Source organism: Pestalotiopsis fici, assembly GCF_000516985.1.
Source record: "Pestalotiopsis fici W106-1 unplaced genomic scaffold PFICI_Scf_6, whole genome shotgun sequence".
NCBI classification, from domain to species: Eukaryota; Fungi; Ascomycota; class Sordariomycetes; order Amphisphaeriales; family Sporocadaceae; genus Pestalotiopsis; species Pestalotiopsis fici.
In genome coordinates, this window is record NW_006917096.1 from 1270283 (window position 1) to 1290976 (window position 20694).

At 50.8% G+C, this 20694-nt stretch overlaps 4 protein-coding genes across 4 annotated transcripts; 2 read left to right on the forward strand and 2 right to left on the reverse strand.

Moving 5' to 3' along the window:
• Positions 1–1024: 1024 nt before the first annotated feature.
• PFICI_08853 (uncharacterized protein) lies at positions 1025–3155 on the reverse strand (the record flags this gene model as incomplete). Its single annotated transcript, XM_007837434.1, has 5 exons — positions 1025–1941; positions 2001–2129; positions 2185–2285; positions 2342–2498; positions 2558–3155. 5 exons carry the CDS (start codon positions 3153–3155, stop codon positions 1025–1027), a joined length of 1902 nt encoding a protein of 633 aa, XP_007835625.1.
• A 1828-nt stretch (positions 3156–4983) lies between these two features.
• Positions 4984–6269, forward strand: PFICI_08854 (uncharacterized protein; the record flags this gene model as incomplete). Its single annotated transcript, XM_007837435.1, has 4 exons — positions 4984–5115; positions 5181–5361; positions 5411–5945; positions 6011–6269. The coding sequence occupies 4 exons, from the start codon at positions 4984–4986 to the stop codon at positions 6267–6269; spliced, it is 1107 nt and encodes a 368-aa protein (XP_007835626.1).
• An 852-nt stretch (positions 6270–7121) lies between these two features.
• Positions 7122–9348, forward strand: PFICI_08855 (uncharacterized protein; the record flags this gene model as incomplete). The annotated part of the gene is made up of 9 exons (XM_007837436.1): positions 7122–7259; positions 7315–7376; positions 7441–7550; positions 7611–7670; positions 7727–7876; positions 7986–8081; positions 8151–8574; positions 8625–8925; positions 9154–9348. The coding sequence occupies 9 exons, from the start codon at positions 7122–7124 to the stop codon at positions 9346–9348; spliced, it is 1536 nt and encodes a 511-aa protein (XP_007835627.1).
• Positions 9349–10390: 1042 nt separating this feature from the next.
• Positions 10391–11997, reverse strand: PFICI_08856 (uncharacterized protein; the record flags this gene model as incomplete). Its single annotated transcript, XM_007837437.1, has 2 exons — positions 10391–11571; positions 11625–11997. The coding sequence occupies 2 exons, from the start codon at positions 11995–11997 to the stop codon at positions 10391–10393; spliced, it is 1554 nt and encodes a 517-aa protein (XP_007835628.1).
• Positions 11998–20694: the final 8697 nt, after the last annotated feature.

Here is a 20694-nt window from a genome sequence, read left to right on the forward strand (position 1 = left end):
TGGATGTGGTACGCACCGCCATTTTGCGAAATTGAGGAAGGACACGGTTGACGAAAAGGTGAGTCCAACTACTAGAGCGGATCGTTGGAATCTTGAGGGAATGGGACGTTCGGCGGCGGTGGGGATAGGAGAAGATGTGGAACGTTGCGGAATAATAGATTACTAGGCAGATATCAGAAGTCTTTTGATCAAATCGAGTAGGAAAGATGGTGGAATTTAGAGAAAGAAATTGAAGAAAGAAGCAAATAAATAGAGAAGCGGGTGGAGGAGAGAAATAGGACAGAGAGAGATATGGGAAGGAGAGAGGAGGCGGAAGTTGTAGACTTCCAGAGCAAACGAGGGCCCTTTCCGACATGCTCATTCTGCCTGTCTGTGATTTCCTGCCCTTTCGCAATACCTTCCATACAACGCGCCGAAGAAAGACAAGACATTGGCAGTGTCGGTGTCGTGTTGACACGCAGGTAGCAGGGAATGACCCATCCCGTAAGAGTAGGCGCGGACGACCACAATGGGCAGATGACAACAAAATCGAAAAATTTGGCGTTTTCGCCCGGCTGATACCCGAGTGAGGGGGCAGCTTCTCCTGTGAACTCTCACAGGAACCGTGATTGTCACTCAGGTGAATATGGTAGGAACAATCTACTTCGCCGCTTGCAAGTGCTCAGATATAAGTCGTAATTGCTTTCACAGAGCATGATGCAATGACAAGTACATTTCGAAGAAAGGTGGATCGTATCGGAGGAAGAACTATCCTGTAGTCTCTTGGTCTTCATTCCATATTGTTCACCCTTAGGTTCTTCAAAAGGATGTGGGGAAGCGTATAAGATGTCGAGAAACAATAGCATAACTGACATGATGTGATTGATTACTTTAATTATTATTTACTGTGTAGTGTATTTGATTAGATGCCGATTATGCTGGCAGATAGTCTCACGTTGTTCCGTCTGGTAGCATCCCCAGTGAACGTCGAAAATGTGTGTGTTCACTACAAGAATTCCAATGCGAACCCTGATGAAGGACATTCCTAAGCCTCGCCGCCGCTAGTCGACGTGTAGCCACTGTAGACGAACCAATCTCCCGACGCGGTATCGTGCGTAACATTGGTCTGTCCCAGCTGTCCATTCTTCAAGCTTCCGCTGGCAGCCAAAGGGGCCGCGGCAGAGCCATTCTGGCGGTGCAAATGGTTCTCGCCCGGGAGAACGGTAAAGTTGGCCAGGGAGATCTCGTAGCCCTGCTTGACCGCCGTGGTCGGGATGCCAAAGAAGGAGGCGTTGAGCGAGCTGTGGCTGATTGACAGCTCATAGTAGCCACGGTAGTACAGATCCTGCCATTGCAATTCCTGATTTGCACCAGTTAACCACGCGGAGGCGCTGTTGGCTGTCTCAAGACTAATGTTCTGGCCGTAGGGGCACGGTGAAGAGACGGCCGATCCTGCAAACTCGACGCCAACGGAGCCGGATCCCGTCTTTGAATCATACTCGTGCTCGTCCAGCCATACGAGATCCGAGACCCAAGAAGCGTGCGAATCGCCAGCCAGGAAAATTGTGTTGTTAATGTTATTCTCGTAAAGGGTCGAGAAAGTTCTGTTGCGGTTCGACTGATAGCCGTCCCACGAGTCGTAGTTAAGGGGATCCGTATCTCCAAGACCCAAGCTCTCGTTCATGCGGCTAAAGACGATTTGGTTGCCAATGATCCGCCACGTTGCTCCACGAGACGAGCTGTCCTTGAGCTTGTGGTAGAACCAGGCCTCCTGACGGGGGCCCATGAGACTGCGGCCAGCATCCTGCGAGATCTCGTGGACGTAGTGGGTGTTCCAGTATAGATCAGTGATGGAGCGGTCATACTGGCGCGTGTCTAGCATAACGAGGTCAAAGAGATCACCAAAGCTGAAATCTCTCCAGATGCGCAAGTTGTCGTCCATTTCCACTTGACGAATGGGCACTAGGAAGATTAATTTAGTCATAGTAGTCATTGGAGAGTTTTAGAAAACTTGGACCTACTCCACTCGAAATAAGCTCTGACGGCGTTCATCTTGCGCTGGTCAACGGATACACCACCATCGTGAATGAATGAGTCTTCAGTATTGTTCAGTTCGGATGAACCATCACGGTATGTGTTGTCGGCGACCTCTGTACCATACAATCAGCAACTTTTGCTCCTTAATCAACAGACTGGAGAACCTACCATGGTCATCCCAAACAGGGATCCAGGGGAAGTTTTGGTGGCTCGCAACCAAATCCAAGTCGGTTCTATATGTAGCAAGCCGCCTTCTATAGTCGTACAGTCTACGGATGCAGTGTCAGAGATACTCAAGTTAAAAGACAAGATCAAGACGACATACGTGAAAATCTCGCGGTCTGGTAGAGGGATGCGGTCGTAGGCATTTCCCCAACCATACTCGCCATTTCCGTACTCGTAGATGTAATCACCGAGGTGAATAACATAGTCGACAGAGTCCTTTCTCACAGGGTTTCCGTACGCATTGAAGAAGCCAAATGCTTTGATAGGCCATGTCAGCACGAGCACGGTAAATTCTGTTTATGATTCAGTAACCTACGAAAGTTGCTGCAAGAGTACACGGCCAGTCTGATGGCGGTGTCGACCTTGGAGTCCTTGGAGGGGATGGTCTTGGTCCGACCGACGGGCGAAACATTGTCGGAGCCACATACATTGAACTGATAGTAGTAGGTGGTGAATGGGAGTAGCTTCTTGGCTTCAACCTTGACCGTGTAGTCAATATCAGAGCTCGTGTAAGCCGTTCCCGCATCAGCCGTCACGGCGAAATCATCCGTGGTACTAATCTTCCAGTCCACACACACGGGAGCAGCACTCTGGGCGACATATGGCTCAGTGTCATGGTTGTACAGGCCAACGTAACCAGAGACGGTCACATTGCTCTGATCGTTATCGTTGGAGGGACTGATTCTCGTCCAAAGGATAACGCTGTCCTCGTACGGGTCACCACTAGCCACGCCGTGGGTGAAGTTGAGCTGTGCGGGGTCCCATGGCGAGCTGGCGTATGCTCGCTTCGCTACCTTGTTGATCGAGACGCCCAAGCCAGGATGGTGCAGTGAGGGCGAGAAGTAATTGACGTTGCCCGTGTAGGCTGCAAGAGCCGTGGCAGTAAAGGGCAGGACGTGAAGGGCACGAACCATTGTGGCGGTTTGGAGCAATCGGCAGGGTCCTCGTCCAAATCTCACTCGATCCGAAGATCAAAGGTTAGTAGGTCTGTTGCGGCCTCTTATATTAGGATTCTTGTCCGCGTAAGCATAACACCAGTTTTAATATTCATGCCCAAGAACGTGGTATTGGAAACCTCGTGGCACCCTAGGCCAAAGCAATATTACGGATAACCCATGCCATGCTCGTGTAGTTGACCGATCTCACCATTGGTTGCTGTCATGCATTCGTCCAATGTGTGCAGGGAAACAAGCTTCCTCGGTATGATTGCGATTGGGCCCATTGGAAATCCTGGCAACCTGGTTCGACAAAGACGTCGAGGACTCCAGCGATCGAGGCCATCTTGACCAGGCCCTGCCGGCGCTCCGCGGAAGCGGATTTGCATCTGCATGAGCGATACAACTTGGTGGCATCCGGGAGGCCGCTACCAAGGCCTTGGTCTCTCCTATCATTGGTGGCCTGCCGACGGAGTAACGGCCAGTATACTATGTTTGGCAATATCCTCGTGCTCAGCAAGGAGTAGTAAGAACTAGAATTCGAGAAACAGAGTCAATGATGATGACGATGTGCATTCTAGCGGCGGAAGCACCCTGGTTCAAAGGAGGGAAACTCAAAAAGTCGCCTAAGAACAGATCCAATGGCGGCTGCCAGATTAGGCACGTTGCACACTATTATCATGGTGTAACCCCGCCCTTTGCAACGACGGTTATCTCCGCTCCCTGCAACCGACTGAACTATGTACTATGTAAAATGGATGACATTTCTCTTCTTGATTGCATTCATTGGAGGGTCGCACTCGTTTATAGTCAGCCAAGATATCCCAACATATCTTTTGCCTAGACTGAAGCCGCCATCATCGCTTTTCAAGGCAAAGAAAGGACCCCACCAAAATAGTATTGAGGTTACAGCGTAAAACACTGGTATATATGTACTGTACATGGAAAGCAGACACAACAGTACAATGATTTCAATTTTCAACTGAATACTGTTGAAACCCTAAATTGATTTTCAAATAAAGATACTGTGCTCGCATACACCTCACATCCCTCCGTTTGCTGATCCAATCGCTCCGAGACCGTTTGATAGACGTGCACTTAGAGCCCCCGCGCTAATTATAGTTCCCTCGAGCGGGTTGACCAATACATTAAATCACCCTTTGTCTATTCTCTGGAAAGATGATACGACCAGTATCTGAAATAAAGAGTAAAATTAAAGATAGTCTACATCTACGAAAATAATGTGTGAACAAACAGACTTAATCAACCCTTCCCGTTGTGTCACCCGAAGGGTGCCACACATCCAGCCACACTGTGGCGCATCAAAAGATATGATTAATTTTATTGCAACGTTTATACAATCAAGTGAACTGCAAAGTAAATCAGGTCAAATCTCCATCATTATCCTCCTCATGGGTAACGGGAATTGTCTGGTGATACATTGTTACCTGTGCGAGTTTGCAACTTATATATATCTCTTAGTGATCGCTGAAGCGACCTGACTACCTAAGTACCAGCATGAATTGAATTTGCTCCCCCAAACATATTGTGGATTCATGGCCCGTTTTGCTTCCTTAATTGTTTTTCTCCCTTTTCCTTTGAAGTCGCACTTGAACAATCCAATCAAGACGATATGTCTAGCAGATATTTGCGTTATGCCGAGTACTGTGCCGCAGGAGCGGCTATTCCGAAGAATCCAACCAATGTCTTACCCACGCTAATAAATCCCCCGCAAGCTGACTTACTTTTCGCGCGCGCAGTCTTCTCGGCGTAGACGACATCAAAAGAAAGAAAACAGCAGTTGATAATGGCACAGAACATGAAGGCCCTGGTGCTTCACGGTCCAAAGGACCTCCGGCTTGAGGAGGTACCAAGACCAGAAGCAGGACCAGGCAGCGTAGTTGTCCAAGTGCTGGCAGCTCCCCTGTGGGATTACCTGGTGCGTGCATTGACTTTCGAGAGAATATCTTCAAGCCTTGCCTTTTATACTGATTGCGATTTCAGGCCGAAGTTATTGACGGGACTCGCCAATACCCTCTCGCCTTCCCGCTCATCTTCGGCACTTGCTGTGTCGGGAGAATCACACAAGTCGGACCCGACGTCAAGGCGCTGCAGCCCGGAAGCCTCGTCTTCTGCGACTACATTGTACGTCTTAGAGATGCTCCCGAGGAAAGAATCGTCCTAGGTAAGTACCAGTGCGCGGTGCTGGCTTGTCATGACGTTGACCTGGTTAGGCTACCACGGTGGACAAACACCGCTCGAGCAGAAGCTCTCGTCCGAGTATTGGAAAGACGGCTGCTTTGCCGAGTTTGCTCGCTTCCCAACTGAGAATGTGCACCAACTGGACGAGAAGGCGCTCGAGCAAAATGGCATTTCTCCCTACCAAATGTCCGAGCTAGCAGCCCTTATCCCGGCCATGGGCGCCGTCAACTCGATCGGCATCACCGCCGGCGAGACGGTCCTCGTGGTCCCGGCCACGGGGTACTTTAGCTCCAGCGCCATTGTCGCGGCGCTCGCAGTGGGCGCCACCGTCGTTGCCGGCAGCCGCAGCAAGGACAAGCTGGATGCTCTGGTCGCGCACTTTGGCGACGACGGCAAGAGGATCCGCCCCGTTGTCCTCACTGGGGATGTGTACGCCGACTGTGCGGCGCTGCGCGCGGCCACGCCCGGTGGAAAGGGTGCCGATGCCTATATAGACTATTCGCCGCCCATGGCGGCCGGCACAACCCACATTGAGGCTGGTTTATTGGCCCTCAAACGGCATGGAAGGTGAGTCTGAGCCACTTGTTTCCTTGTAAAACCCAATATCTTCTTTGACTGACATTAAACCAAAGGTGCTGTTTCGCCGGTGTCATCATTGACAACGTGCCGATCCCGTATGCTGTCGTCATGGCTCAGTGTTTGACGATCAAGGGTCAATTTGCGCAGGAAAGAGACGATACTGCGCGTGCAGTCAGGCTAATCGAGGCTGGCAACTTGACCTTGCGAAAGGACATTATTGCTCAACATCCACTGGAAGAGCACGCCGAGGCCTTGAAGTTGGCGGCTGAATCGGGAGGATGGAAGAAGCTCGTCCTCTTCGCTCCGAAATAGATGGTAGGATCGCCATGCAGTCTAGACCTTAGATATTGTGCAGAGATGCATTGTCCAACCAAATTCTAAAAGTAGCCAGTTCGTGGAGCATGGAGGCGTCTAACATGTGTTGCTTGGTGTTGCGTACATCACCACCGGCCAGCAGTCGAGGAACATTGTGCCCATAATCAACAACCATGCTTACAGTTCCGCGATGGATAAGTTGTTGTTAAAGAACCATTATCCAAATACTTAAACTTCTTGTGTAACAATTTATATGGTGCATAGATTCTACATATAGGTTTTTAAATAACGCGAGTGGCTTGACTATATCGGCCCATGGTTATAGATAAGATAAAGTCGCCGTGTGATCCTAGTTGAAGGCTTGGCGCGAGCGTTACTCGTCTCGGAAACGGCCTCGTGCTTGAGCTATTGGTTCTCCTCTTTCTCCAACCGTCCTTGTTACGTAGAAACACCCTTGGAAAACAATTTACATTGACTGGTTTGTTGGCGGGGTAAAATCTTGAGGCAAAGTTTGAGTCTAGTCTGTTCCGCGATTTTGACAGTAACGCAACAACATCCATGAAGCGTTCATCAATTACTGAATTGATCGACTGCTCATAGCACGTGCATGAGTTCCTACTTGGTAGAGACACGTGCTCGTCCTGCAGTAAGCCCAACTAAATGCACCCCGTGTGTTTATTTCCTGCCGCTGTATGCGCCACTTGAGTCTGAAGAAAAAGAAAGAGAAAATAAAAAGCTACCAGCGCCACTCGTCATTCTCAAACAGTGACTATATATAAAGTGCTTATCACGACAAGCTCTTGGCAAGAATTATACTCGTACGGAATGGCACAAGCAGCGAATTCAACGATGGATCTCAGCAACGCCGAAAAGGGCTCCAAAAATGATCAACCTCTGGCAGACGTGGCCGCCGGTCAGAGCGAGGATCTCCTCGGCCTGCAGGACCTGGACACGGCCCTGAACATGAAGATGCACCTGGTGAATGATGTAAGCGATTGCCGGCGAACCTCTAATCCGCAGATTCTAATCCAGGTTGTTTCAGGCGATTGATGAGATTGGTTGGACTCGGTATCACTGGAAATTATTTGCTCTCAATGGCTTTGGGTGAGCTATGCGACGACACCGAGCTGATTTTGCGAGAGCGATTGCCGACTGATTCGCTCGACAGTTATGCTGTAGACTCGCTCGTCCTGCTCCTCCAATCGGTCATTGCGTCGCAGGCTTTCAAGGAACTCGGCCCCACGGGCTACTCGGCAGGTCTGACCATCGCCGTCTACGGTATGCTGTCTCAGTCTACACCTAGAGTAGATTTTTTGGCGCTGACCAATGTCTGTTTAGTTGGCATGTTGTGCGGCGCGATATTTTGGGGACTGAGTGCAGATATGGTAGGAAGAAGATGTAAGTCTTTTTTTTTTTTTTACAACAGACATAGGGATCCGAGCTGACAAGGACAGGGGCGTTCAATATTTCGCTGTTCATATGCTCGGCGGCCGCGATCGTTGCAGGTGCTGCTCCCAGTTGGCCCTCGCTTGGCTTCTTCATTGCCATGGTCGGGTTTGGAGGAGGTGGAAATCTAATCTTGGATACCACCGTATTCTTGGAGTGTAAGTCCTGACGTGGTCCCACTTTAAGCACAATTCTTTACTTGGAGTCCATGGCCATTGGTCCTTCAGCGTACTTTTCACTGATATCGTCGCCGTTGCCCGAGAATAGACCTGCCATCACACAAGCAGTGGGTGCTCACTTTCCTTGCATGCTGGTGGGGATTCGGGCAAGCCATCACCGGTTTCATCGCCTGGGGATTCTTGGGTAAGTTCAACCCCAGTCCATTAATCATCCTTTCTTCAGTTTGCACAGTCTGCTCAACCACGTAACCAGTGCCCGAGCGATGGAACTGCGCCTCGGCAGATGACTGTCCTCGCGATTCCAACTGGGGTTGGAGGTATACCATGTTCACAGCCGGCGCTTTGGTCTTTGTCCTGTCGGTCCTGCGCGTGACCGTCATACGGCTCAAGGAGACGCCCAAGTATCTTCTGGGCAGAGGCGAGGATGCCGCTCTTGTCGAGTCCCTCCACAGCATCGCAACAAAGTACAATAAGCCATGTTCTCTCACCGTTGAGAAGCTAGAGTCATGTGGCAGGGTCCGGTCTGCCGACCGTGACAGTGGCTTCTCGGCAGGGGCAGCCGCTGTTCACCTGAGAGGCCTCTTTAGCACTCGACAGCTTGCCCTGTCGACCTTGCTCATCTGGCTATCGTGGACCCTCATTGGTCTAGCATATCCTCTATTTTACGTCTTCCTCAAGTACGTCGAATCACATTCCCCGATACCGAACGCAATTGACCAAGAGACAGCAAATATCTAGAGAGCCGGGGTGCCACGGCTGGCGTCAGCACATACGATACATGGCGCAACTATGCCCTGACCAACATCTCCGGCATCTTTGGTCCCATGCTGGCCGCGTGGTTGTGCGAGCGCCGGATCCTTGGCCGTCGGTACACCATGGTCATTGGCGCACTGGTGACCATGGCCTTTTTCTTTGCCTACACGGCAGTGAAAACCCCAGCCCAAAACGTTGGCTTTAGCTGTGCCATTGGCTTTTGCCTGAACATCTATTACGGCACGTTATACGCGTACACCCCCGAGGTTCTGCCTGTGAGTGCTTCCCCCCCCCCCTCCTATACCCTTATATGCTGTCCTTTTTTAAGGGTCAGGTCGGAGAGACATTGGCTTGGGGGAAAAAAAGAAGAAGAAAAAAAAACAGTACGAGCTCTTGCAAGGAACTGTCCAAGCTTGCACAAGTACTCCAAGTCATTCACTCTATGTGCCTTTTCAACTTTCATCACAAGATCCAGACTACTAACTCTGAAATCAAAAACGCAGAGCGCCCACAGAGCCACGGGCAACGGTGTAGCCGTTGCGTGTAATCGCGTCATGGGTATCATATCAGCCGTTGTCGGAACGACAGCCAACACGTCCACGTCGGCCCCCATCTACGTGTGTGCCGCACTCTTCATAGGCATGGCTGCCGTCAGCGCGTCTTTTCCCTTTGAACCCTACGGCCGCCGAAGCAGTTGAGGGGGGGACAGTCTTCATAAGCTGCTGAGCGTGCTGAGAACTAGGGAGGCTGCGGCCTCTTGAACTACAAGCAGCCTGGAGGCAAACGTACGCTGGCGCCGGACATTGACTAGAGACAGAGTATAATATAAGATTGGCGCTCTGCCACCGCTGGGCTTTCATGTCGAGAAGACTATTGCGCATATCACTCAAAGTGGAACCAGGCATATGATTTTACTTGATTTCTTTCATTCATTTGGATTTTCAAGTACATACGAGAGAGGCTTGTTTGCATCTCCCCGAAATCTCCTCGTCGCCTCGTGAGACCCACTGAATGAGTTTCTGAGACCGGAGGCTGTCGTCCCTTTTTCGGACACAGCAGTTTGGCCACCACCACCTATCTTCTCGACTCTCTTCGCTCCATCCGCTGTTGAATGCGTTACACTGGTATACAGGTCTTCCCTAGATTCGCCCAAGCGCCAATAACGGTAAACACTAAGGATTACCATTGTTCAGTCCGAAAACCTCTAAGAAACAAAAATTCAACCGAGTCTCTATGTGCGGAATTGCTTCGCTATACACAAAACCGATCCCAAGTCTAGAAAAGGGGGCCGTGGCCCATGATCGATGCAGTCAGAACACCAAGCCCGTATCCAGGGCAACTTTTTTGTTTTCGGTCGCGGCGGGGTATACATTACACAAGCCCAAATGTGACGCAAAGAAAATGCAGGCAAATGCAACGCCCATAACTCGAATGGGACGTATTATGAACCGCGCCGGTGCTTATGCAGTGCAGTAGATGCAGGAGGAAAAGACTTTAAACAGTAAACAGTTACGTCGCGCAAGGCAAGTTGTCGCAAGCCTGCCGCGCAAAGATGTGTATCTTGCTGGAAACAAGTCGTGATCGTTGTGTAAAGGAGTGACTGTGGGTGGGTATCGAGGTGTTGAAAACACCAAAAAACAAATCGCTGTAGCGTAAGGAGTGTGTCATGCCGAGGTCGTCATCGTCATGATGACCTCCGGGGTCGTAAATTCGTTATTAAAAAAAAAAGATGCGGCGGGCTCACTTTCGTAAGCCAACTCGACCAGCGAGATTGCGCCAAAAGTTGGCATTTTTTCTGTCCATGGCATCACCAGGAACGTACATGCTGGCCTCGCGAACCATGGGTCCGACGATATCCTCGTCGCCCCTTTCAGGAAATTTACCCTCTGTATCCATGTGGGGGACAGCAGAAGCGATATCGTCATCGAACTTGGGCAGAGAGTCTGCTGCTCCACTGGCGATGATGAAAGCAGCAACCCCATCGTGGTTGCGGCGCCATTGAGCTTGCGTCTCAGCCCACTTCTGCTCAGTAAGGCTATAGGTCTTGGAGGTTAGGCCATAGTGTTCGCCGGTACGAGCCAAGTGCTTGGTGTAATTGCATCGTGCAGTGGCCCAATCAGTGCGAAGCTGGTACAACGTGTCCAGGTTGACCAGGGCAGGCTTGTACGGCAATGGCAGGATGGTATAGTTTGCGTGACCCAGGAGGTTGCACCAAGTTTCATCTTCTTCCGGCATGCCTGGTAGCTCTCCGGACAAGGTAAGGCGGTGGAAAGAAGAGACCGAGGGTCTCGAGCTCAGTGGCGGAGACATTACCAATGGCGAGATTGGTTCCAGGACTGGCGAAGAAGCAACCTTGGGGGAGGCCAGAGGAGATGCTTGTGCAGTGCTGACACCAGTAGAAATGTCATTCATGAAGGGTGGCAGGAGTGGCGTCGTTGAGAGAGCACGATCGCGCTCGATGTCTGCAGGGTTGATGTTGAGGGCCTTCTCAAGCTCATGCGGGGCTGGAAGAGCGATGCTGTCGCTGCTCTCGTAGAAAGATAGGGCGGGAGTGGGCGGCAAGGCTGGTTCGCCGCTTCGTTCCGGATAATAGCGTACTGAGGCGGATATCGAAGACGACCTACTCGAGTCGGCTCTGGATAGCGCTGATCGCGAATCGAAGCCATACTCGGATACAGGAGACTGCGTCACGCTGGTGCCCCTCTTCCTCCATTGCGTGATGCCGGTGAATTTAGAACCAATGCGGTGCGTGATTCCACTGAGCGGAGACTCGGCACCGCTGCGCGGCTTTCTCGAGGACTTCAAAGTCATGTTCAGGTCGCTGTCACTAAGGAAGCCATAGTCAAATCCGCTGTCACCTCGAGAGTAGAAGCCCGACGAGCTCCGAGCACCACTGTCTGTGTGAACGCACGGCTCGGCGCCTAGTGTTACTTGTTAGTATCATACAAAATGTTTCTCGAGGATGGATACATACAGAGGCAACTGTAAAGATCTTCAAACTCGCCATTCTCCAGCGCATCTAGGTCGTCAAACGAGTCACGATGGTACTCGAAGGGCTCTTCTTGGACATCGGGGAGGATGTGAGAACCTGCTTTACCGGAAACCTGAGCAGGAGAAGATGGGGGCTCGGAGCTAGCAGGCGTTGAGAGCTCAAACGAGGACATTGAGCTAGAATACCGAAGGTGGCCGCGCACGAATGTAGGAGTTACAGGTGACATGACATTAGAGCACATATCCATGTCGAAATCGTGAATTGTCTCACTATCCATATCATACTGCGACTCCTCTAGCTTCTTACGCTCAGCTACCAGGGCTGGCAGTCGTAATGGACGTAATCTGGGAGACATGGCGCAAAATATGATTTGGGTTTTGGTGCCGCGCAGCGCGAATGAGTGACGCGACGGGGATGCGTGCGAACAAGCTCTCGAGCTGTTGCTGGTGGGGTCGAACCAAGTTGGACCAAAAGGGACCTCTCAAGACGGGATGGTTCTGGACGTTTTGTTTCTGGCGGGAGGGTAATAGAGTTTCTGCGGCGCAACGGGATTTTCCAGGTCAAAGCTCTACCTGGGCATTCTAATATAGAACCAAGCGAACGTTGCGCTGTGTGATGTTTTCGTCGATAATCGGAATGGTGAGAGAGGCGATTGCAAGGCCGTTTTTCATACGTGTACAGGAGCTTTTCTGGCCTATGGTCGCTCGGCTAGGTGCACTCGTCCACGTGTATTGGGAGTATGCGGCTTTTCAAGAATTATGGACGGCGTGGGGTTTGTGGCCGCGGGTTGCAGTTGGGCACTGCGCTTGTTGGAGAAAAGAGGAATAGGATAGAAAGAGAGATAGCCTGTTGTGTTGTTTCCCAGGATGTTGTGTGGCTCGCCAATCAGGATCCTCCCCAGTAGCAGCAGCAGCAGTTCGGCAGGTCGGTACAGGTAGCGAGCGAAACGCACGTGAGCGTAACCCAACGTGTGTTAGAAGAAAAAAAAAGAATCGGCGTATCAAGCTTGATGCCTTCGTCGGACGCAGGGAGTACGGCAGCAACGCCTTCTGTTGGACAGTCCAACGGAGATCTAGATAGAGAGGTCGGACGAGAGACAACAAGTCGAGATGTTGTTGCAACAATGAGTTGGTAGCTGGTCCGTAGATTATCAAGGTTGGAATAGTCAATCCAAGTCACACGCGAGGAGGGCGGGAAGGGAAAAAAACCAATGGTGGGAGCCTCTGGGTAGAAGAGCGAACGAATGGGCTTGTACGTCGTTGGCGAGAGAAGCTTGCATCGACCGGCTCGACATGGGAAGGGATGGGGATGGGATAGAGCGCGAAAGAAACTAGGACTGGGGTCTTTCCACCAGTACGTACCCATCGCACACAGTTACTATGGAATGGATTGAATAATGGGACTGAGGCGCTACCCACCATAGCTACCCATCGATCCTCTCTCGCATCGAATGGGACAAGATGCAAAAAGTGTGGGTTGTTTCGTTTGGCTCTTTGGGCAGGACCCGCACCCACGCCGTTGACTGGGACCAGGGTCGCATCCCAGTTTTAGTGCAACTCCTCACCCAGAAAAAAAAAAAAAAAAAAAAAGAGCTGCTAGAAAAGAACCACGGCATAGAGGTAGCAACAAGGGTGGCTGGGGCTTCCATCCAGCCCAAGAACCGCGCTAGGTACTGTACCGTGGTCCATGGCACGACCTTAGTCGATGATCAAATCCCAGTGCCCCGTGAGATGGGTGTGGGTGGGCCGTGGAACGCTTCCGAAGTGGCATGGTCCCTCTTACTGTTTTTTTCTTCTCGAAAAGGACAAGGTGCTATGTAATTAGTAGCAAAGGAGCGAGGAAGAAAGAAAAAAAAAATTGTGTTCGACAGTAACCCACAACAGCCCAGCCAGCCGGGGCCTCCTCCCGAGATGGCCTCTTGGCCTCCCCTAACCCCCCCAAAAAGCCCAACCCAAGCAAAGCAAAGCCATGGGTTCGCTACTGTGCGGAGGAACACCAGCCGCCAACAATTGATCATGATGATGAGGATTTATGCTCTTACTATTCTGGCTGTTGGCTAGATGACACTACATCTACAGCATAATCAAAATGAAATCCAGTGGCTGTCGTGGTGACAAGATATGCATGCATGGCTCCGAACCAAAGCTGGCACCGGGGTCATCATGTATGTGTATGGTGTGCTCGCCGTCTATTGAACCTGACTCTCAAGCTTCTCACAAGCACTCCATCCCCTATGGAAGGGTGCTTTTGATGCTCTGCCTGGTCCTTAACGGCCTATCCTATCAACGCTTGGCCTCTGCTCCTTTGCCCGCTTAGGTAGCCTTGGAACGACATGGCGAAACGGTCCGCCGCCGGGCCTCAGTCAGCGGCGTAGCAGTCCTCGGACCCCAATGTGGCCATCCCACTTGTATCCTATCCTGCTTCTAGGGACCAACCTGGTACGGACTTTTTGTTTGTCAACATGAACAAGAACACAACAGGCCGTGCAGTGAACAGTGCCTCCATCACGAGTCACTTGGGTCATGAGTGCCACTATGCGCGCTACAGAGTGCTAGACGTTCTAACTTGATGCCCAGAGAGGGCCATCGAGAATGGGATGGCTGATCGGAGACCAAAAGATGGAATTCCTGATACAGATGCCAAATGCGTATCTAGATTCTACAGTGCCTACGAACGCAGCCTGCCAGCCTAAAAAAAAACAGCCCTGCGGCTCCGCCCCTCGTTGCTTGATGCTCAGCCATAAGAGAAAGTCAATAACAACAACAACAGTAGCCCTGCCGCTGGGATTCATGGCTGGCGGATCTCGTCAAGATTAGATCTGAAATCTATTCTAGAGCAACATCAGCAACAATGCAGTCATCGCTCGATTCCTTCCTTCATTATCAGGGGGTCATTAATTCTAGTGTATTTCTCACTCGTTGCCCATGTTGCCAAAAGCCCACACGTTGAATGGGATTCCAGATTGTCCCACTCGGCGAAGCTTGCGGAACTCGCCAGGAAGTTGGTTCTCTCCGCTCAGGCATAACCACGGCCCTAACCTCCAAGCACCCAAGCAACCCAAGCAACGAACAACAACAACAGGCGATCAATCGTTCTTTTTGTGAGCCTGTCCCTGCTGGCGATTGTACAATGTCCACAAACACCAACGACGCCTTTCCGATCTTGGCGGCCGTTGTTGTTATTCTGCTTTTCATGGCTTCATCAGTGGATAGCGCAAACTTTTTTCTCACTCCTTTCCTCTTGAACGTTATCCCGGCTCGAAATGGCTAAACCTCATCGAGACTGACCCGTCGGATCTCTTTCCCTGTAGCCCCGGCCGTCGATTAGTGGACAGGGAAACGACCTTTCGGAAAACTGGGGAGGGATTTTGTTCGCTGCTTTCAGTATGGGGACACATTGATCATTCTGGGTTATCACAGTACGTCTTTTACAATAGACATCCTTGGCGACAATGTGCAAACCAAGGCTGTTTGTCTTTGCTTGCTTTGATTTTGACCGACACGGTACACCACAATGCTACTACATGGTCAAGGTGTGAGACAGCAGATGTCAAAAAATTGAACCCGCGATAATCCCGTGCTGCATGAGCACACGGAATACATACACGACTACGCACAGGAGGGAGGGCAGTCGTATCTCACGATGCTCAGGTTGGTGGTGGTATGCGGGGAACGAACCGTCCTCCTCCAGATGAATATGGACTATCTTCCCCACAAGCTCCCTATGCGCGCGCACAAGGCTCCCAGGCAAGTCTCCTATCTGGCGTCTCAAGATGGAGCACTGCAGTGGATTTCTTGTTGTTCAAAGCTCTGGCGGTCATATCCGATCAATCATCACGCAGCTCTCAAGGGCCAAAGGGCGTCTTTACCGCCAAATTTCGAAATATGCCCAGAGGACATTATGTACGGGGCCTGCATCGTGTGGGTAGGTATGTGCGTGCTCAGTGCTCACTGCTCAGTGCTCCCAACTATTTGATTATATGCTGGCGCTTCCCACCCAATCAAAAAAAAAAAAAAAGTAAAATCAGGTTATATGTCGGTAACGTAGGTAGCTGCTGCCACGTACATACAGCAAAGCAATGGCCATGCCGTGGACGAATGGCTGCCGCCTTGCTGCAACCGAGGCGCCAGTCAGTTTAGTCCACCATGTCAGATGTGCAGCAGTCAGTAGCAGTATAACCCAACTACCATCTCTCTTGATTTTTCCGCATTGTCATCCCAAGACTCGGTGATTATAAGCGAGGTCTGCATACCTGATTTTACAAACTTGCTACACCCACCACATCAGAGTACACGATACTGCCTACACAGTATGTACGAGCATACGCGCAGTGTAGGTAGGGTAAAAGCAGCAAAATGTCATGGCCCAGTTTTCCTGCTCGAGTTGCAGCCAGAGAGGATCCCCGAGAGCATCGGGCCTCCACTTGGACAGAGGTCCAGAGCAGTCCATGGGCCAAACCCCCCAGCCACGTAATGTATTGCCCATACGAGGCTAGCTTCTTCCAAGCTTCTTCCACGCTCTCCAAGGGCCTATGACACAAGAAGTCTCCGGTTCGGCTGTCTGCCTGCCTATGACGGCATCGTCGGCTTCTCCCACGAAAGCCTCACCATTGGCACATTCCAACCCAAGTGCGGAAAAGATTGCTCAAATCGAGTTCAGTGTGGCCCGGATTCGGTAACCAGGAAACACCAATGCGGGCATGTGCTAATGTTTTTTGTTTTTTTTATGCATCTGATCGTGACCGACTGGACCACGTAAGCACGAATGATATGATACTGCTACATTGACTTGATTCTTCATTATTTCTCAGCATTCGTGGCTCGTCACCTTGTCTTACCTGGCCAGCACCAGCAACGCAGGGTCTGTGGGGAATGGGGAAACAAAGATGTGTGTGTGTATGTATTCTATAACTCAAATCATGATCCCAGGGCTTGCGCGAGAGACACTGCACAAGCATTGAGTGGCTGAAACCTCGAGGGGGGAAAAACAAAAGAAAGCATTTATCACAAGACTTTGGGTCTCAAGACAGTATGTGCAATAGTAATGGGCCGATGCCGAATGGTTCTTCAACTGTCATCAGCAGAGCAAACAACCACCAGCGTTCTATCTGATCCCAGTCTGCTCGCCGCCCCCAACGCGCCGGCATTTGGGTAGAACGAGCGATCATCTTTCGGGATGGGCGCGAGATCTGGGTGATCATTTGACGATCAATTCCATGTACGTGTATGCCTACACAAAAGTAGTCCGTACACAATACTATGGTCCAGGTTGAAAACACGTCTGACAATCATACATTGTTGTGATGATAGAGTTCTCCCGTACGGCCCATCTTGAACCACGGGATCGGGAGGCAGATAGAGTTATCTCTTGGTCTGAACTTTCAGTTGGGACACTCGATAAGCTCCCGCGCATCTACGTGTTGCAACTCAGACAAATTACCCATCAAATGTACAAAGTATCCCGTATGTGACCTACCTACAGAGTACAAACATTATTATCGCATTTGGCCAACCGTGTAATGTATGCAGCATGTTACCCAGCACACCGGTCACCAAAAAAGAGATGAATAACTGGTTCAAGTTTTCGCTGCAACCTTGCCCGTGTCCTCTCATGTGCAAGTACGTATTATCACCTGGTTGCTTCCCGTTGATAGATTCGCAATGTTTGTTTCCCTCTGCGCTTTGAATTCGTCATTCGATCTCCTTCTCTGTTCTTCTCTTGTTTTTTTCCCAGTCCTTCTCGCTCTCGCCCAATCTCTTTCGATTTTGCGACTATCCGTACGGCCCGTCTGCCGTGCTTACGGCCTACCTAGCGTTACACCCTTTTGGTGCTGGCACCGTTTGGCCATTGAGCACTCGTCCTTCTTAGGGGGAAATACTCTTGCACAAAAGGAAAATCGTGCGTCACAAGTCAGCTGACGGCTCACATCTCACATTATCCGTCGTTCGAGGTTCGCGGGTATCTTTCCCACAGATCTTGTAGTACGCCTCGATCCAAGCCTCTTTTTTTGTTCCCCTCGCGCAGCAAATCAGAAGCGAAAACTCATTGGCAACTCGAGTCGAGAACCCGGACCCTGCTTCAGGTGACAGGCCGCTATGCTATTGATGGGAATGTCCGGACGGCACATTAATTCTTTTAGAATCGCTTTTTTTTTCTCCTCCCTCCTATATCTGACAACGGCCGAGTCTAGTGTATCACGATGCACGAGTAAACTCATCAGCCTCCTGTTTACGCACATACTTGGGGGAACCCCCTCGTATGAACCTAACCTTGACTTGCGCAGTTCTTTCACCCTCCAAGCCAATGATCCTTTGGCAGAAGCTTGGTGCTCGGCCAAAGGAGCTCATGCACGCCATGATTCCTGACCCTGGGATTCAGGGTCTCACAAGCACGGGGTAACAAGCCATGGTCAGATAGAGGAGGGTGGGGGTTTCCGCAGACGACGGGAGGGATGCACAGCGGGCTTTTGGTGGCTGTTTAACACCAAAACTTATGCTGTGCTAGTCAAACTGCTGGAAGTCGTGTTCAGCTTTTCATCTCTCCCTCGTCTGCGGACTCGACGCCACGCTTTTCTTGGGTTGTCCATTGACAGCCCTTCGGCGACTGCAGTCATACCCTGAAATGAAGTTGTAGTCAATGAGCAACTATATTGCAATTGGTGCGGTCCTTTTCCATGGGCGATTTTTGACTCAGACGGTCCCGTAGACATGTTTTTTTTTTCTCAGCCTCCTTTGCTCCTCCTCACTCGGGTAAATATGCCTGTGAACTCGAGTCTTTGGTGGTTGCCCGTTTCTACCGAGCAGCCCGAGTATAGCATGCAAATTATTACTCTTGTTACTCTTCTACGTCCTATTTTCAGCCCTGGGCATGAGTCGCCATAGTGAGCAGTCGTCAGGACTTTCCCACACACACCCACCATTCGCAATATGCTGTCTCCCCAATGACCCCTCCCGATAGAATCAGCCTTGTTGACCTGCAGCAGCCATCCTTGACCTTTTTGCTGCGAGGAACTGCCATTAGCCATGATCAGCCACGTCTCTACGTGATACTGCATATAATTCTCAAGAACCTTTCAAGGGAAAAGATTGGACGGGGGTGCTGCTAAAAATTGTCATTGTTTAATTACTGGGTGCAGTAATTGGCATATTTCGCGAGAGGCACGGAGAGAGAAGCTCGCTAGGATCGCATCTTCCTCTTCATGTACGATAATGGAGAATCGGACCCTGATAACCCCTATATTCGGATACGCTTGGAGGGGTGTGAATCCTCTCTTTTCCCGCCTCCCAAGTGCATCGCAAGAAAACCCATCATGCTACCAACGCGCGCCCACCCGCCCGCTCCTCCGCACCTCCGTAAATAGTGGGCGGCTGCTAAGAAATCCTTTTTTATTTACAAGAAAAGAATCAAGCCTAATAGCGGCCCATCCCTTCCATTGCGGTCGGGGCCGAAGAATGGATTCTGAGCAATTCTACTGCGCCGCGAACTTGCATACTCACCATCTGCCGGTGCAAATCCGGACTGCCGGAATGTGCTTGCTTACTATGACTTTTGCAGACATGTGCTGATGTTACAAGATGGTTTCATTTCCACCATATAGAGAAAGACAGGAAAAAAAAGGAGTTGTCGAAGCGTACCTTGCATAACAGCTGACAGGAACAGACTTGGGGCCGTGTTCTGATGGATGGATGGCACAAACCCCGATGCGTCCATTCCCACTCGACCGTCGGGACGCGAGAGAGATCTTTGCTCCTTGTTCTTTCCAAATTACCCGGTTGTTGAATTTATGAGCTCTTCTTCGTTCCTGGCCATCAGAATCCCCACCTCCCTGTTAGTAGCTATTTTTTTTTGCTCAGTAAATTCCCTAATGCCGTGCCCCACGGGTTGTCAGCTGCAATGCGGAAATCAGCTGACAGAAGACCGGGGATGATGGATGGACCTTTACTCTTCTGGACTCTGGGGTTGGAGTCTGCGTTGTCCACAATGAGGATCCGTTGGCGATGCCCTCACCAGCAATTCTTGTTTACCGCCGTTTTGACCGCCTTGGGGGTCTGGTTGGTCGTCAACTATTGGATTCCCCGGGACTCCGGGAGGTGTTGCGCGGTCACCGCTTCCACGCATCTTATCTTACGGGGTCTTTGCGCAGCTGGGCATCATCACAAGCAAATAATAGTCGGACTTGTCTTTTTACATGGTCCCCTTATCTCCAGCGCTGCAACAGATCATATTCACCCCACGTTGCGGATGTCGCGCAAAACGGGGGCCTGCCCGTCGTTGCGAGCGCGCGGCTGGCGGTTGGCTATGGAGAGCCGTTAGGACTAGTCTATTTGATGGCGGTAGCATGATAATGTGAGCCAAGTCTTCAATTCACAACAGTATCGTGATACACAATCATGATCCGACATGTCGCCCTTGCAAAGCTTCCCCTTTAGTGCCTCCAGCATGCACGAATCGATAGACCGACCCGCAGCCGGGAGTTCAGCTAGCTGCCAATCACGTATACGTGTAGAAATGGATTCACGGTTCGGATCAATGTCATAGTCCGCATCATTGTTGCATCATGCTACGTATTGTGTAGGTAGACAACCAGAACTGTCAAATGTACGGAATACTCTCTAGAAGTGCAGCGCCATATTGACCTATTCCTAGAAGTCGCATCCAGGCATCCATATTTCTCGGCGTTTCACTAAAAAGCACTGAAGAGTGTTGGTAGTGCTCTAGATGGCTGCATGACTCCCTATGTTGCTCAACCGCCATCCAATGATACGCAACCGATGCGCCATCCGAAGACGCCCCTTCCACACGAGTGTCAACGCCGCCCGTGCAGGTCCTCGTGTCGTTTATGAATCTAGAGAAGAGGCGTTGACGAGATGGTGTGTTCATGCTAAATGGCAAACGTGCTAGATTGAAGGTGACGTTGTCATGTGAATGAACAACAGAGCAGTGAGGCTGCGGATTCTAGTATGTTACATCCCCCATACATACACTATACTGCCTATTCACTTGACAGAATTGAAAGCCCTGGGGAGGGGGGAGGGTTGATCACCTAGCCCTA